This window comes from Salvelinus sp. IW2-2015, unplaced genomic scaffold (genome assembly GCF_002910315.2).
Source record: "Salvelinus sp. IW2-2015 unplaced genomic scaffold, ASM291031v2 Un_scaffold1491, whole genome shotgun sequence".
In the NCBI taxonomy this organism is placed as follows: domain Eukaryota; kingdom Metazoa; phylum Chordata; class Actinopteri; order Salmoniformes; family Salmonidae; genus Salvelinus; species Salvelinus sp. IW2-2015.
The window spans coordinates 248,086-264,432 of NW_019942942.1; the positions used below are offsets into that span (position 1 = coordinate 248,086).

Here is a 16,347-nt window from a genome sequence, read left to right on the forward strand (position 1 = left end):
TTTCTTGACCTTCACTTGAACTCTGTTTGAACTCTGCATCCAGCAAATTAGTAGATAAAGCATGTCTCGTTGGAGGGGTGTATGCTGTATGAAGAACATTCAGAAATCTCTTCCAACACACATTGCCTGTGAGCATCAGAGGTGAACCAGTTGCATACACAGCTCGAGCAAGACATTCATCAGAATTTCTCTGAATACGTTCCTCCATTGAGTCAAAAAAACTTCTGATTCCAGGAGGACCAAGAGCTGTTGCTATCGATAAGATGTCATCATTTTCACCTCGAATAGAAGTAGAGGGACTTTTGTCAGAGATTGCTTGCTGTGAGCGCTGAGGGAACTTTATGCACTTGGCCAGATGATTCTGGATCTTTGTTGCGTTCTTCACATATGATTTGGCACAGTATTTGCAAATGTACAATGATTTTCCTTCTACTTTAGCTGCAGTGAAATGTCTCCTCACATTAGATAGTGCCCGTGGCAGTTTCTTGTAAAGATTAGAAATTGTTAACAAGTTCGAAATTATTTAAACACACTTTGCTGTATTTACTAGTTAACAAAAAATCATGTATGTCGTATAAAATATATTCACCCCACCCAGTATTGTAATGAAAACTTACCAGAAAGCATTTAGTCCTTGGCTGGCTCGAAAAGCACTGCACATGTGGTGGAAGAATGCACTGTGCATGCAGAGGGTTGCAATTCCATTGAATTGGGAGGATTGGGGATAGTTAACCAAAATATGCCACAAGACCTAGAATTGGCTTATGTGTATCCCACAAAAAAACKTTTTTTGATGAAATTAAGCAAAATCCCTCAAATTCCAGGGCTTAACTTCCCATGGAAAATTTCCAGAAATTTCCCAGAAAGTTTCCGACCCTTTGCAACCCCAGGTGGTAAACAGAAGATCGCCCTATTTGGTAAAAGACCAAGTCCATATTATGGCAAGAACAGCTGACATAAGCAAAGAGAAACGACAATCCATCATTGCTTTAAGACATAAAGGTCAGTCAATACGGAACATTTCAAGAACTTTGAAAGTTTCTTCAAGTGCAGTCGCGAAAACCATCAAGCGCTATGATGTAACTGGATCTCATGAGGACCGCCACAGAAAAGGATTACCCAGAGTTACCTCTGCTGCAGAGGAGAAGTTTATTACATTAGAGTGTCTAGTTTGAGAAACAGACGCCTCACAAGTCCTCAACTGGTAGCTTCATTAAATAGTACCTGCAAAACACCAGTCTGAACGTCAACAGTGAAGAGGCGACTCTGAGATGCTGGCCTTCTAGGCAGAGTTCCTCTGTCCATTGTCTGTTCTTTTGACCATCTTAATATTTAATTTTTATTGTCCAGTCTGAGATATGGCTTTTTCTTTGCAACTCTGCCTAGAAGACCAGCAACTCTAAGGTACTTGTCCTTTTGCTCAGTTGTGCACCGGGGCCTCCCACTCCTCTTTCTTTTCTGGTTAGTGCCAGTTTGCGCTGTTCTGTGAAGGGAGTAGTACACAACGTTGTATGAGATCTGCAGTTTCTTGGCAATTTCTTGCATGGAATAGCCTTAATTTCTCAGAACAAGAATAGACTGACGAGTTTCAGAAGGAAGGTCTTTGTTTCTGGCAATTTTGAGCCTGTAATCGAACCAACAAATGCTGATGCTCCAGAACTAGTTTAAAGATGGACAGTTTTATTGCTTCTTTAATCAGGACAACAGTTTTCAGCTGTGCTAACATAATTGCAAAAGGGTTTTCTAATGATCAATTAGCCTTTTAAAATGCTAAACTTGGATTAGCTAACACAACGTGCCATTGGAACACAAGAGTGATGGTTGCTGATAATGAGTCTCTGTACGCCTATGTAGACATTCCATTAAAAATCTGCCATTTTTAATGGGATCGGACCAAGACGCAGCGTAGCTCGTGTTCAACATGTTTTTAATAAACAAGACGAAACTGTGAACACTTACAAATAACAAAATGATACAGTCCTAGCTGGTGCAGAGAAATCACAGAGACAGGAAACAAACACCCACAAACCAAACGTGAAACCCAGGCTGCCTAAGTATGATTCTCAATCAGGGACAACGATTGACAGCTGCCTCTGATTGAGAATCATACCAGGCCGAACACAAAACCCCAACATAGAAAAACACACATAGACAACCCACCCCAACTCACGCCCTGACCATACTAAATAAATACAAAACAAGGGAAATAAGGTCAGGAACGTGACAACAATAGTCATTTACAACATTAACAATGTCCACACTGTATTTCTGATAAATGTTATGTTATTTTAATGGACAAAAAATGTGCTTTAAAAAAAAAGACATTTCTAAGTGACCCCAAACTTTTGAACGGTCGTGTATTTGTATTTTCTTCCGTCTGATAAACACTCCGAACAGCATGCCCGACCGCTCGGTGGCGTCCGACTGGTCCTAAAGCACACTGTTGCCCCGTTTAGTATCACATTGCCATTATAAAACACGAAAATGCAATTTCTGAACGTGGGGGTGGGGGGGGACATTCCCATGTCCCCAGTGTAAGTTGCGCCCCTGTTAATAATAATATCACACTTAATGCCAAGGCTGTAATGGGTCAGTCAAATGTCTAGTAGTGGATATTAATCAAGTTGAATTAGTTCACATTCAAGGACCATTTAATGTATACAGTCCATTTGGAAATTATTCAGACCACATCACTTTTTCCACATTTTGTTACGTTACAGCCTTATTCTAAAATTGATTGAACAACATTCTTTCCTCATCAATGTACACACCATACCCCATAATGAAAAAGCAATAACAGTTTTTTTTAATCAATTTTAGCAAATTTATAAAAAATAAAAAAACAAATACCTTATTACATAAGTATTCAGACCTATGAGACTCGAAATTGAGCTCAGGTTCAATTGATTGGACATGATTTGGATAGGCACATACCTGTCTAAATAAGCTCCCACAGTTGGCATAGCATGTCAGAGCAAAAACCAAGCCATGAGGCCGAAGGAATTGTTTGTAGAGGTCCGAGACATGATTGTGTCCAGGCACAGATCTGGGCAAGGGTATCAAAAATGTCTGCAGCATTAAAGGTCCCCAAGAACATAGTGGCCTCCATCATTCTTAAATGGAAGAAATTTGGAACCACCGAGACTCTCCTAGAGCTGGCCACCCGGCCAAACTGAGCAATTGGGAGGAAGGGACTTGGTCAGGTAGGTGACCCAGAACCCGATGGTCACTCTGACAGAGCTCCAGATTTATTCTGTGGAGATTCCTTCCAGAAGGACAACCATCTCTGCAGCACTCCACCAATCAGGCGTTTATGGTAGAGTGGCCGACGGAAGCCACTCCTCAGTAAAAGGCACATGACAGCCCGCTGGTTCTCTGATCTGATGAAAGCCAAGATTGAACTTTTTGYCCTGAATGCCAAGCGTCACGTCTGGAGGAAACCAGGCACCACTCATCACCTGGCCAATACTATCCCAACGGTGAAGCAAGGTTGTGGCAGCATCATTCTATGGGGATGTTTTTAAGCGGCAGGGACTGGGAGACTAGTCAGGATTGAGGGAAAGATGGACGTAGCAAAGTACAGAGAGATCTTTGATGTAAACCTGCTCCAGAGCGCTCAGGACCTCAGACTGGGGGCGAAGGTTCACCTTCCAACAGGACAACGACTCTAAGCACACAGCCAAGACAACGCAGGAGTGGCTTCGGGACAGGTCTTTGAATGTCCCAAATACAAGTGTGCCAAGCTTGTAGCGTCATTCCCAAGAAGACTCAAGGCTGTAATCGCTGCCAAAGGTGCTTCAACAAAGTACTGAGTAAAGGGTCTGAATACTAATGTAAATGTGATATTTCAGTTTTTCTATTTTTTATACATTTGCAAAAAAAAATWAAAAATGTTTTTACTTTGTTATTATGGGGTATTGTGTGTAGGTTGATGAGAGAAAAAACAAATCAATACATTTTAGAATAAGGCTGTAACGTAATAAAATGTGGAAAAGGTGAAGGGGTCTGAAAACGTTCAAAATGCACTGTAGATATGCTATCTAATGTCAAACTAACTTTGCCACGGTCGTACACCAGCTGGCTGAAGCAAATTTGCAAAAATATTTGGTTAACTTTTACAGCTGTGAACATACAAGACACCCACATCAAACCACACCCCGAAACCAACTTGTTTGAATTCAGTCAGGCCACTAGCATTTTTTTATGAACCAAATCTAAAACACGGCCAAACCAGAAAGTCCAGTCGCCCTTTAAAAGGATAGCTGGCTAACTTAAAATGTAACATTTGTCAGACTTGTCATACCTCAAATGTAGTGTAAAGTCGACCTGAGCCCGTATTCCACACCATATCTGGTAAACAGATTCTGCTGCTAAATGAATGAAAAAAGAATCCTAATGACTCAATCATCAATAGGCAGGTATGTGCAGATAGGCAGGTATAGGCAGCTAGTCAGGTAGGTGCTTTTCAGAAGTGAGGGTGTATATATAAGATCTGAAGGAGTGTTAGGTGTGTGTTGTGTGTTTTCAGGCGTGTGTGTGTGTGCATGTGTGTGTGTGGTTATGAGGTGTATATATAAGATCTGAAGGAGTGTTAGGTGTGTGTTGTGTGTCTTCTGGCGTGTGTGTGTGTGCATGTGTGTGTGTGGTTATGAGGTGTATATATAAGATCTGAAGGAGTGTTAGGTGTGTGTTGTGTGTTTACAGATGTGTGTGTGTGTGTTTCAGATGTGAGGATATGTTGCCAGTGAGGGTGTATTTCTCAGACCGGAGGGTGTGTAAGGTATGTGGAGACGAGGCGTCAGGCTGTCACTATGGAGCTGTTACCTGTGGGAGCTGCAAGGTGTTCTTCAAGAGGGCCGCAGAGAGTGAGCCACACACACACTCATGCACGCACATACACACACACATATCAAACACGACACACACGCACACCAAACGCGGCACGCACACATGCTGTACACATACACTCGCACACATACGTTAGTCTTACTATCCTCGTGGGGACCAAACAATTGATTCCCATTCAAAATCCTATTTTCCCTAACCCCTAACCCTAACTCATAAACCTAACCCCTAAGCCTAAAATAGCCTTTTCCCCTGTGTGGACTGGAGAAATGTCCCCACTTGTCCTTGTTTTACTATCCTTGTGAGCACTTCTGGTCCCCACAACGATAGTAAAACCAAAAACACCCTTGTACGCGCACACATACAGAAAATGGGATACCCAATTCCCCTGAAGCAGCCTTGTTTGTTATTGTGTTCCCAGGTAAGCAGAATCACCTGTGCGCCAGCCGTAATGACTGCACCATCGATAAGCTGAGGAGGAAGAACTGTCCTTCCTGTCGTCTCAGCAGATGCTTCCAGTCTGGAATGAGCCTCAAAGGTAACAACTTTTACTATAACATACATGATTGTTAAATGGGGAGAGGGAGAGAAAGAGATCATGAAAAAGAGGGGGAGAAGAGGGGAGCAGAGATAAAGAGGGGAGGGGAGGAAGGCTAGACACACCTGTATTTTGGTTACAGGGTCTATGAAAAAGCAGGAATCATTACTAGGTCTTTAGCTTTCAGCTATACCAACAGCTGTATACAGAAGCAGGCATGGTAAAATAGTGGGATTTTCTCTGTCTGTCTCTCTCTTTCTTTGACAGTTTTAACATTGACGATAGCAAAGGAACATTTTATAGAACTTCTTTAGAGGTTCTATAGAGACAATACTGTTGTGTCAAATTGTACAATTATTATTTTATTATTTTGAAAATGCTGTCAAATTGGTTGTTGATCATAGATAGACAGCTATTTTCAGGTCTTGCAATAGATTTAGCAGATTAAAGTATGTCAAACTGCAACTCCTCCACTCAGGAACATTCACTGTCTCCTTGGTAAGCAACTCCAGTGTAGATTTCAAAATCAAATCAAATGTTATTTGTCACATGCGCCGAATACAACAGGTGTAGGTAGACCTTACTGTGAAATGCTTACTTACAAGCCCTTAACCAACAATGCAGTTCAAGAAATAGAGTTAAAAAAAGATTTACTAAATAAACTAAAGTAAAGTACACAATAAAATAACAATAAATAATAAGATAAGATTTGTATGAAAAATACTTATGAGGTGTATATATAAGATCTGAAGGAGTGTTAGGTGTGTGTTGTGTGTTTACAGATGTGTGTGTGTGTTTCAGATGTGAGGATATGTTGCGAGTGAGGGTGTATTTCTCAGACCGGAGGGTGTGTAAGGCAGACAAAAAAACTGTAAAAACTCTTCTCGTTGTGTAGAAACCAGGGTCTGGCCCCGAGCCGTCTCTCCCTGGTACCTTATAGAAGAGAAACATTAACTCCTACTCTGGAATGCGGTATCACCCAAAGACATCGTAAATCTCCTGTCAGTGTTAAATCTCCCAGAGGCCCACTTTCAGTTCACACAGACACGATAGAGTTATAAGAACCCTCTATTCTGTTGCATAAAACTACCATTTGATGCAATTACAGTATTATTACATCATCTTACAATCTTGCTCTCACATTGTTAAGGAGCTTTTTTGGACTTAGACTTGGCGCTCCGGTACTGCTCGCAATGCGGTAGCAGAGAGAACAGTCTATGACTTGGGTGACTGGAGTTTTTTACCATTTTTTGGGCCTTCCTCGGAAACCGCCTAATATATTGGTCCTGGATGGCAGGAAGCTTGGCCTCAGTTATGTACTGTGCCTTACGCACTACCCTCTGTAGGTCTTTACGGTCGGATGCCGAGCAGTTACCATACCAGGTCAGGATGCTCTCGATGGTGCAGCTATTAGAACTTTTTGAGGATCTGGGGACCCATGCCAAATCTTTTCAGTCTCCTGGGGGGAAAAGGTGTTGTCGTGCCCTCTTCACGACTGTCTTGGTGTGTTTGGACCATGATAGTTTGTTAAGAAACTTGAAACTCGACCCGCTTCGCTATAGCCCCGTCGATGTTAATGGGGGCCTGTTCGGCCCGCCTTTTCCTGTAGGCCATGATTATCTCCTTTGTCTTTCTCACATTGAGGGAGAGGTTCTAGTCCTGGCACCKCACTGTCAGGTCTCTGACCTCCTCCCTACAGGCTGTCTCATCGTCGTCGGTGGTCAGCCTACCACTGTTGTGTCGTCAGCAAACTTAATGATGGTGTTGGAGTCGTGCTTGGCCACGCAGTCGTGGGTGAACAGGGAGTACAGGAGGAGGGGACTAAGCACACACCCCTTAGGGGCCCCCATGTTGAGGATCAGTGTGGCAGATGTGTTGTTMCCTACTAGAGGTCGACCGATTATGATTTTTGAACACCGATACCGATTATTGGAGGACCAAAAAAAGCCGATACCGGTTAAATCGGCCGATTTATATATATATATATATATGTATATATATATGTAATAATGACAATTACAACAACACTGAATGAACAATGAACACTTTTATTTTAACTTAATATAATACATAAATAAAATCAATTTAGTCTCAAATAAATAATGAAACATGTTCAATTTGGTTTAAATAATGCAAAACCACAGTGTTGTAAAAGTGCACTATGTGCCATGTAAGAAAGCTAACGTTTAAATTCCTTGCTCAGAACATGAGAACATATGAAAGCTGGTGGTTCCTTTTAACACAAGTCTTCAATATTCCCAGGTAAGAAGTTTTAGGTTGTAGTTATTATAGGACTATTTCTCTCTATACCATTTGTATTTCATATACCTTTGACTATTGGATGTTCTTATAGGCACTTTAGTATTGCCAGCCTAATCTTGGGAGTTGATAGACTTATAAACAGTGCTGTGCATCAAGTGCTGGCAAACGCAGTAAAGTGCTGTTTGAATGAATGCTTACGAGCCTGCTGCTGCCTACCACCGCTCAGTCAGACTGCTCTATCAAATATCAAATCATTGACTTAATTATAATATAATAAACACACAGAAATACGAGCCTTTGGTCATTAATACGGTAAAATTCGGAAACTATCATTTAGAAAACAAAACATTTGTTCTTCCAGTGAAATACGGAACCGTTCCGTACTTTATCGAACGGGTGGCAACCGTAGGTCTAAATAGTGCTGTTACATTGCACAACCTTCAATGTTATGTCATAATTATGTACAATTATTGCAAATTAATTACGGTCTTTGTCAGGAAGAAATGGTCTTCACACAGTTCGCAACGAGCCAGGTGGCCCAAACTGCTGCATATATACCCTGACTCTGCTTGCAGTGAACGCAAGAAAAGTGACAATTTCTATAGTTAATATTGCCTGCTAACATACATTTCTTTTAACTAAATATGCAGGTTTAAAAAAATATACTTTCTGTGTATTCATTTTATGAAAGGCAGATATTTATGGTGAGGTACATTTGTGCAACGATTGTGCTTTTTTTGCAAATGTGCTTTTGTTAAATCATCACCCGTTTGGTGAAGTTGAAGTAGGCTGTGATTCGATGATAAATTAACATGCACCACATTGATTATATGCAACGTAGGACAAGCTAGTTAACCTAGTAATATCATCAACCATGTGTAGTTAACTAGTGATTATGTTAAGATTGATTGTTTTTATAAGATAAGTTTAATGCTAGCGAGCAACTTACCTTGGCTCCTTGCAGCCACAGGTCCTTTTGATGCTGCACTCACGTAACAAGTGGTCAGCCTGTCGCAGTCTCCTCGTGGATTGCAATGTAATCGGCCATAATCGGCGTCCAAAAAGGCAGATTACCGATTGGTATGAAAACTTGAAATCGGCCCTAATTAATCGGCCATGCAGATTAATCGGTCGACCTCTATTGCCTACCCGTACCACCTGGGGGTGGCCCGTCAGGAAGTCCAGGATCCAGTTGCAGAGGGAGGTATTTAGTTCCAGTGTCCTTAGCTTAGTGAGGAGCTTTGTGGGCACTATGGTGTTGAACGCTGAGCTGTAGTCGGTGAACAGCATTCTCACACAGGTGTTCCTTTTGTATAGGTGGGAAAGGGCAATGTGGAGTGCGATTGAGATTGCGTCATCTGTGGATCTGTTGGGGCGGTATGCAAATTAAAGTGGGTCTAGAGTTTCCAGGATGATGGTGTTGATGTGAGCCATGACCAGCCTTTCAAAGCACTTCATTGCTACTGATGTGAGTGCTACGGTGCYGTAGTCATTTAGGCAGGTTGCCTTCGCTTTCTTGGGCACAGGGACTATGGTGGTCTGCTTGAAACATGTAAGTGTTACAAACTCGGTCAGGGAGAGGTTGAAAATGTCAGTGAAGTCACTTGCCAGTTGGTCCGCTTGTGCTCTGAGTACACGTGCTGGTAATCGGTCTGAATGTTGACCTGTTTAACTTCTTATGGCTGGGGGGCATTATTGAGTAGCTTGGATGAATAAGGTGCCCAGAGTCAACTACCTGCTATTCAGGCCCAGAAGCTAAGATATGCATATGATTAGATTTTGATAGAAAACACTCTGAAGTTTCTAAAAATGTTTGAATGATGTCTGTGAGTATAACAGAACTCATATGGCAGGCAAAAACCTGAGAAAAAATCTAACCAGGAAGTGGGAAATCTGAGGTTTGTAGGTTTTCAAGTCTTTGCCTATCCAATATACAGTGTAAAATTTGGTCCGATTGCACTTCCTAAGGCTTCCACTAGATGTCAAGTCTTTAGAACCTTGTTTCAGGCTTCTACTGTGAAGGGAGAGAGAATAAGAGCTGTTTGAGTCAGGTGTCTGGCAGAATGCCATGAGCTCAGTCAGGCGCGCGCCCGTGAGAGTTAGCTGCGTTCCTTTTCCTTTCTAAAGACAATGGTTGGAATATTATTGAAGATTTATGGTAAAAACATCAAAAATATTGATTCTATACATCGTTTGACATGTTTCTACGAACTGTAATATAGCTTTTTTGACTTTGTCTGGACTAAGTGCCTGCGCCTCTTGAATTTGGATTCTTGAACTAAACGCGCGAACAAAAAGGAGGTACTTGGACATAAATGGTGGACTTTATCGAACAAAACAAACATTTATTGTGGAACTGGGATTCCTGGGAGTGCATTCCAATGAAGATCATCAAAGGTAAGTGAATATTTATAATGCTATTTCTGACTTCTGTTGACTCCACAACATGGCGGGTATCTGTATGGCTTGTTTTGGTGCCTGAGCGCTGTACTCAGATTATTGCTTGGTGGGCTTTTTCCGTAAAGCTTTTTTAAAATCTGACACAGCGGTTGCATTYAGGAGAAGTATATCTTTAATTCCATTTATAACACTTGTATTTTCATCAACATTTATGATGAGTATTCTGTAAATTGATGTGGCTCTCTGCAAAATCACCGGATGTTTTGGAAGCAAAACATTACTGAACATAACGCGCCAATGTAAACTGAGATTTTTGGATATAAATATGAACTTTATCGAACAAAACATACATGTATTGTGTAACATGAAGTCCTATGAGTGTCATCTGATGAAGATCATTGTCACGTTCGTTGTATTGATGAGACCAAGGCGCAGTGTGATATGAATACATTCTTCTTCTTTTAATAAAGAAAGAACACTAAACAAACTAACAAAAATAACAAAACGAACGTGAAGCTATATACAACGAGTGCTGAAACAGGCAACTACACAGACAAGAACCCACCAAACCAAAATGGAAAATTGCAACCTAAATACGATCCCCAATCAGAGACAACGATAAACAGCTGTCTCTGATTGGGAACCAATTCAGGCCACCATAGACCTACAATATGCCTAGACTAACAAACACCCCTAGACATACAAAAACCCTAGACAAGACAAACAAACAAGCAAACAAGACGCTGTGCCAAATGTGTGTTGCCTCATGGGTCTCCAGGTTGCGGCCGGGATCGAACTTGGATCGGAAGTGACGCCTCAAGCACTGCAGTGCCTTAGACGGCTGTGCCAGTCGGGAGGCCCTCCATTTCTTTTTTTATACTTAAAAATTCCCCAGTCCTTAATGATTACAAGCATACCTATAACATGATGCAGCCACCACTATGCTTGAAAATATGGAGAGCAGTACTAAGTAATAATGTGTTGTATTGGATTTGCCCCAAACACTATATATTCAGGACAAAAAAATATTTTTTGCAGCCTTAGTTTAGTGCCTTCTTGAAAACAAGATGCATGTTTTGGAATGTTTTTTATTCTGTACAGGCTTCATTCTTTTCACTCTGTAATTTAGATTAAGATTGTGGAGTAATTCAACTCTGAAAAAAAAGAAACGTCTCTTTTTCAGGTCCCTGTCTTTCAAAGATAATTCGTAAAAATCCAAATAACTTCACAGATCTTCATTGTAAAGGGTTTAAACACTGTTTCCCAAGCTTGTTCAATGAACCATAAACAAGTTATTTAACATGCACCTGTGGAACAGTTGTTAAGACACTAACAGCTTACAGACAGTAGGCAATTAAGGTCACAGTTATGAAAACTTAGGACACTAAAGAAGCCTTTCTACTGACTCTCAAAAACACKAAAAGAAAGATGCCCAGGGTCCCTGCTCATCTGCGTTAACGTGCCTTAGGCATGCTGCAAGGAGGCATGAGGWCTGCAGATGTGGCCAGAGCAATAAATTGCGATGTCCGTACTGTGAGACGCCTAAGACAGCGCTACAGGGAGACAGGATGGACAGCTGATCGTCCTCGCAGTGGCAGACCACGTGTAACAACACCTGCACAGGATCGGTACATCCGAACATCACACCTGCGGGACAGGTACAGGATGGCAACAACAATTGCCCGAGTTACACCAGGAACGCACTATCCCTCCAACAGTGCTCAGACTGTCCGCAATAGACTGAGAGAGGCTGGACTGAGGGCTTGAAGGCCTGTTGTAAGGCAGGTCCTCACCAGACATCACCGACGACAACGTTGCCTATGGGCACAAACCCAGCGTCGCTGGACCAGACAGGACAGGCAAAAAGTGCTCTTCATTGATGAGTCGCGGTTTTGTCTCACCGGGGGTGATGGTCGGATTCGCGTTTATTGTCGAAGGAATGAGCGTTACACAGAGGCCTGTACTCTGGAGCGGGATCGATCTGGAGGTGGAGGGTCCGTCATGGTCATGGGCGGTGTGTCACAACATCATCAGACTGAGCTTGTTGTCATTCCAGGCAATCTCAACGCTGTGCGTTACAGGGAAGACATCCTCCTCCCTCATGTGGTACCCTTCCTGCAGGCTCGTCCTGATATGACAATGCCACCAGCCATACTGCTCGTTCTGTGCGTGATTTCCTGCAAGACAGAAATGTCAGTGTTCTGCCACGGCCATCGAAGAGCCTGGATCTCAATCCCATTGAGCATGTCTGGGACCTTTTGGATCGGAGGGTGAGGGCTAGGGCCATTCCCCCAGAAATGTCCAGGAACTTGCAGGTGCCTTGGTGGAAGAGTGGGGTAACATCTCACAGCAAGAACTGGCAAATCTGGTGCAGTCCATGAGGAGGAGATGCACTGCAGTACTTAATGCAGCTGGTGGCCACACCAGATACTGACTGTTACTTTTGATTTTGATCCCCCCTTTGTTCAGGGACACATTCTTCCATTTCTGTTAGTGACATGTCTGTGGAACTTGTTCAGTTTATGTCTGAGTTGTTGAATCTTGTTATGTTCATACAAATATTTACACGTTACGTTTACTGAAAATACCGCAGCTGACAGTGAGAAGACGTTTCTTTTTTTGCTGAGTTTACAATGTTGTTGATACATCCTCAGTTTTTCTCCTATCACAGCCATTAAACTCTGTAACTGTTTTGAAAGTCACCATTGGCTTCATGGTAAAATCCCTGAGCAGTTTTTTTCCTCTACGGCAACTGAGTTAGGAAGGACGCCTGTATATTTGTAGTCACTGGSTGTATTGATATACTCTTAGAAAAAATGTGTATTTGAAATTTCTACACATCTACCAATAGGTGCCCTTCTTTGCGAGACATTTTAAAACCTTCGTGGTCTTTGTGGTTGAATCTGTGTTTGTAATTCACTGCTTGACTGAGGGACCTTACAGATAATTGTATGTGTGGGGTACATAGATGAACACTATTATTGCAGACAGAGTGAGTCCATGCAACTTATGTGACTTGTTAAGCAAATGTTTACTCCTGAACTTATTTAGGCTTGCCATAACAATGGGGTTGAATATTTATTGACTCAAAACATTTCAGTTTTTATATTTTTTATAATTTGTAACATTTTTGCGAAAAACAGAATTCCACTTTGACATTATGAGGTATTGTGTGTAGGCCAGTGACATAACATCTCAATGTAATTCATTTTGAATTCAGGCTGTAACTCAACAAAAGTTTGAAAAAGTCAAGGGGTGTGAATACTTTCTGAATTTCCTGTATATGTATGATCTACACTGAGTGTGCAAAACATTTAGAACACCTGCTCTTTCAATTACATACACTGACCAGGTGAATCCAGGTGAAAGCTATGATCCCTTATCTCTTTTTAAGCCTTGAGACAATTGAGACATGGATTGTATATGTGTGCCATTCAGAGGGTGAATGGGCAAGAAACGAATTGTATGTACTTTTGAACGGGGTATGGCAGTAGGTGCCAGGCGCACCGGTTTGTGTCAAGAACTGCAATGCTGCTGGGGTTTTCATGCTCAACAGTTTCCCGTTGGGTATCAAGAATGGTCCATCACCCAAAGGACATCCAGCCAACTGGACACAACTGTGTATAGCGCTGTGGCGGTCATGACATTTTGTCAGCTAGTGATTGTCAAACAAATAACTGCCGGTCTCACGGTAATTGACCGTTAATTAACGTAAACATGTTTAGCATCTCCTGGCTTCCATGCATAGCCTGCATGCCACTGATGCAGACCTATGGAACATCTACATTTTTAAAGTTTAATAAATCCATGTAATATAGCCTACACTATCACATTAAATCCATTATTTATTTTAGACTGGTCTAAAGAAACATGATATGAAGGAAATGTAGTCTATTTCAGAAGAACAGAATAGCATACTCTGWGTTGTCCTTATGTTAGGCCCTGATCTGACTATGCATATGGCTGTGGGCTACACTTGTTCATTTAGCAGACAAGATTTGCTTAGAATTCCGTGGCATTATTTTATAGTATGAAGAATACAATTGAACATAGCTGAATAAAATATAAAGGATATTTTCTCCATAACGATTTGAGGGAGTGCGCACATGCGGCTATTCTGTGTTGAGCGGTTAACAAAGAAAAAGGTCCTCCTATATGCTTCATTTAGAGTTATTTATGCAAACTTTAGTTGTGATACAAACGTTGGGCTGTATGTTTTGATTTTTAATAGATTCTAAAGCTGCATGATGCGACTCTAATGATGATTTTAAAAATGTCACATGAAAGGCATGAGCTTTGATTTGTGTCTTGTGAAGGCTGCACACACTTCATCAGTCTGTCATTCACAATGTGACAAAAACCTGATCATATTTTCACCAGGCCTTGATGGTTCCCGGCGGCATCCCCTTGTGTGGCTGTAATGCCCCATAAAACATACATGTATTTTGCGGCCAAAGTAGCCGTTGTGCCCTTGGGCTGAATATAATAATTATAATTCCCTTCTCCTGGCAGCAGCACTCCAAAGCACCTCTCACTCACATGACTCTCTCAGATATCTCAATTCTTATTAGCCAATGCCTGTCACGCGATCGGTTCTTCTCTCAGGCATCTGAGAGAAGTGCAACTGCGCGCATCCCTCTTATCGAATTCCGATGTTAAAAAATATTGAAGATTTTAGAACTGTCCACATTTACTTTTCGTCAGCCAACAAGATGAGTAGGCGTAACGAACGGCAAAAGCACTAGTCTATGTCAGTCTACTATCCCCATAGTACAAAAGTTGACCTATTGTCAACTTCAATTTTTAAAAGCAATGAGGCTGATGCAACAGATCAGAACGTTTAGCTTTTAATATTGATAAACTATTAGGCTATTTCTTCACATTATAAGCTCAGCAATGCACACACGGCAGTAGGCTGTAAGCGCGAATGTTTCAAAATGCAATCAATTAGCAGGAAAACACTATTCTCAAAAGTGACCGCAAATGCGATTATGCGTGTAATGCTTTTATTATAAAGGTGCATTTTTAAGGTGAAAATGATCTTCCCCAAACTTGAAACTGACGCGCCGCCTATGTATGCCAGTTAGGATCTACAGTCGTGGCCAAAAGTTTAGAGAATGACACAAATATTAATTTCCACAAAGTTTGCTGCTTCAGTGTCTTTAGATATTTTTGTAAGATGTTACTATGGAATACTGAAGTATAATTACAAGCATTTCATAAGTGTCAAAGGCTTTTATTGACAATTACATGAAGTTGATGCAACGAGTCAATATTTGCAGTGATGACCCTTTTTTTTCAAGACCTCTACAATCCGCCCTGGCATGCTGTCAATTAACTTCTGGGCCACATCCTGACTGATGGCAGCCCATTCTTGCATAATCAATGCTTGGAGTTTGTCAGAATTTGTGGGTTTTTGTTTGTCCACTCACCTCTTCAGGATTGACCACAAGTTCTCAATAGGATTAAGGTCTGTGGAGTTTCCTGGCCATGGACCCAAAATATCGATGTTTTGTTCCCCAAGCCACTTAGTTATCACTTTTGCCTTATGGCAAGGTGCTCCATCATGCTGGAAAAGGCATTGTTCGTCACCAAACTGTTCCTGGATGGTTGGGAGAAGTTGCTCTCGGATGATGTGTCGGTACCATTCTTTATTCAAAGCTGTGTTCTTAGGCAAAATTGTGAGTGCGCCCACTCCCTTGGCTGAGAAGCAACCCCACACATGAATGGTCTCAGGATGCTTTACTGTTGGCATGACACAGGACTGATGGTAGCGCTCACCTTGTCTTCTCCGGACAAGTTTTTTTCCGGATGCCCCAAACAATCGGAAAGGGGATTCATCAGAGGAAATGACTTTACCCCAGTCCTCAGCAGTCCAATCCCTGTACCTTTTGCAGAATATCAGTCTGTCCCTGATGTTTTTCCTGGAGAGAAGTGGCTTCTTTGCTGCCCTTCTTGACACCAGGCCATCCTCCAAAAGTCTTCGCCTCACTGTGCGTGCAGATGTACTCACACCTGCCTGCTGCCATTCCTGAGCAAGCTCTGTACTGGTGGTGCCGTGATCCCGCAGCTGAATCAACTTTAGGAGAAGGTCCTGGCACTTGCTGGACTTTCTTGGGCACCCTGAAGCCTTCTTCACAAAAATGTAACCGCTCTCCTTGAAGTTCTTGATGATCCGATAAATGGTTGATTTAGGTGCAATCTTACTGGCAGCAATATCCTTACCTGTGAAGCTCTTTTTGTGCAAAGCAATGATGACGGCACGTGTTTCCTTCCAGGTAACCATGGTTGACAGAGGAAGA

The 16,347-nt window shown here is 41.9% G+C and overlaps 1 protein-coding gene across 2 annotated transcripts in view; it reads left to right on the forward strand.

Annotated features, from left to right (window-relative positions):
• Positions 1-16,347, forward strand: part of LOC112071008 (androgen receptor) — a 37,127-nt gene that overhangs the window by 5,030 nt on the left and 15,750 nt on the right. For both annotated transcript variants that reach the window (XM_070439208.1, XM_070439209.1), the window contains exons 2-3: positions 4,726-4,865; positions 5,267-5,383. In XM_070439208.1, the coding sequence (XP_070295309.1) occupies positions 4,726-4,865; positions 5,267-5,383 (257 nt within the window). The remainder of the gene's footprint in view (positions 1-4,725; positions 4,866-5,266; positions 5,384-16,347) is intronic.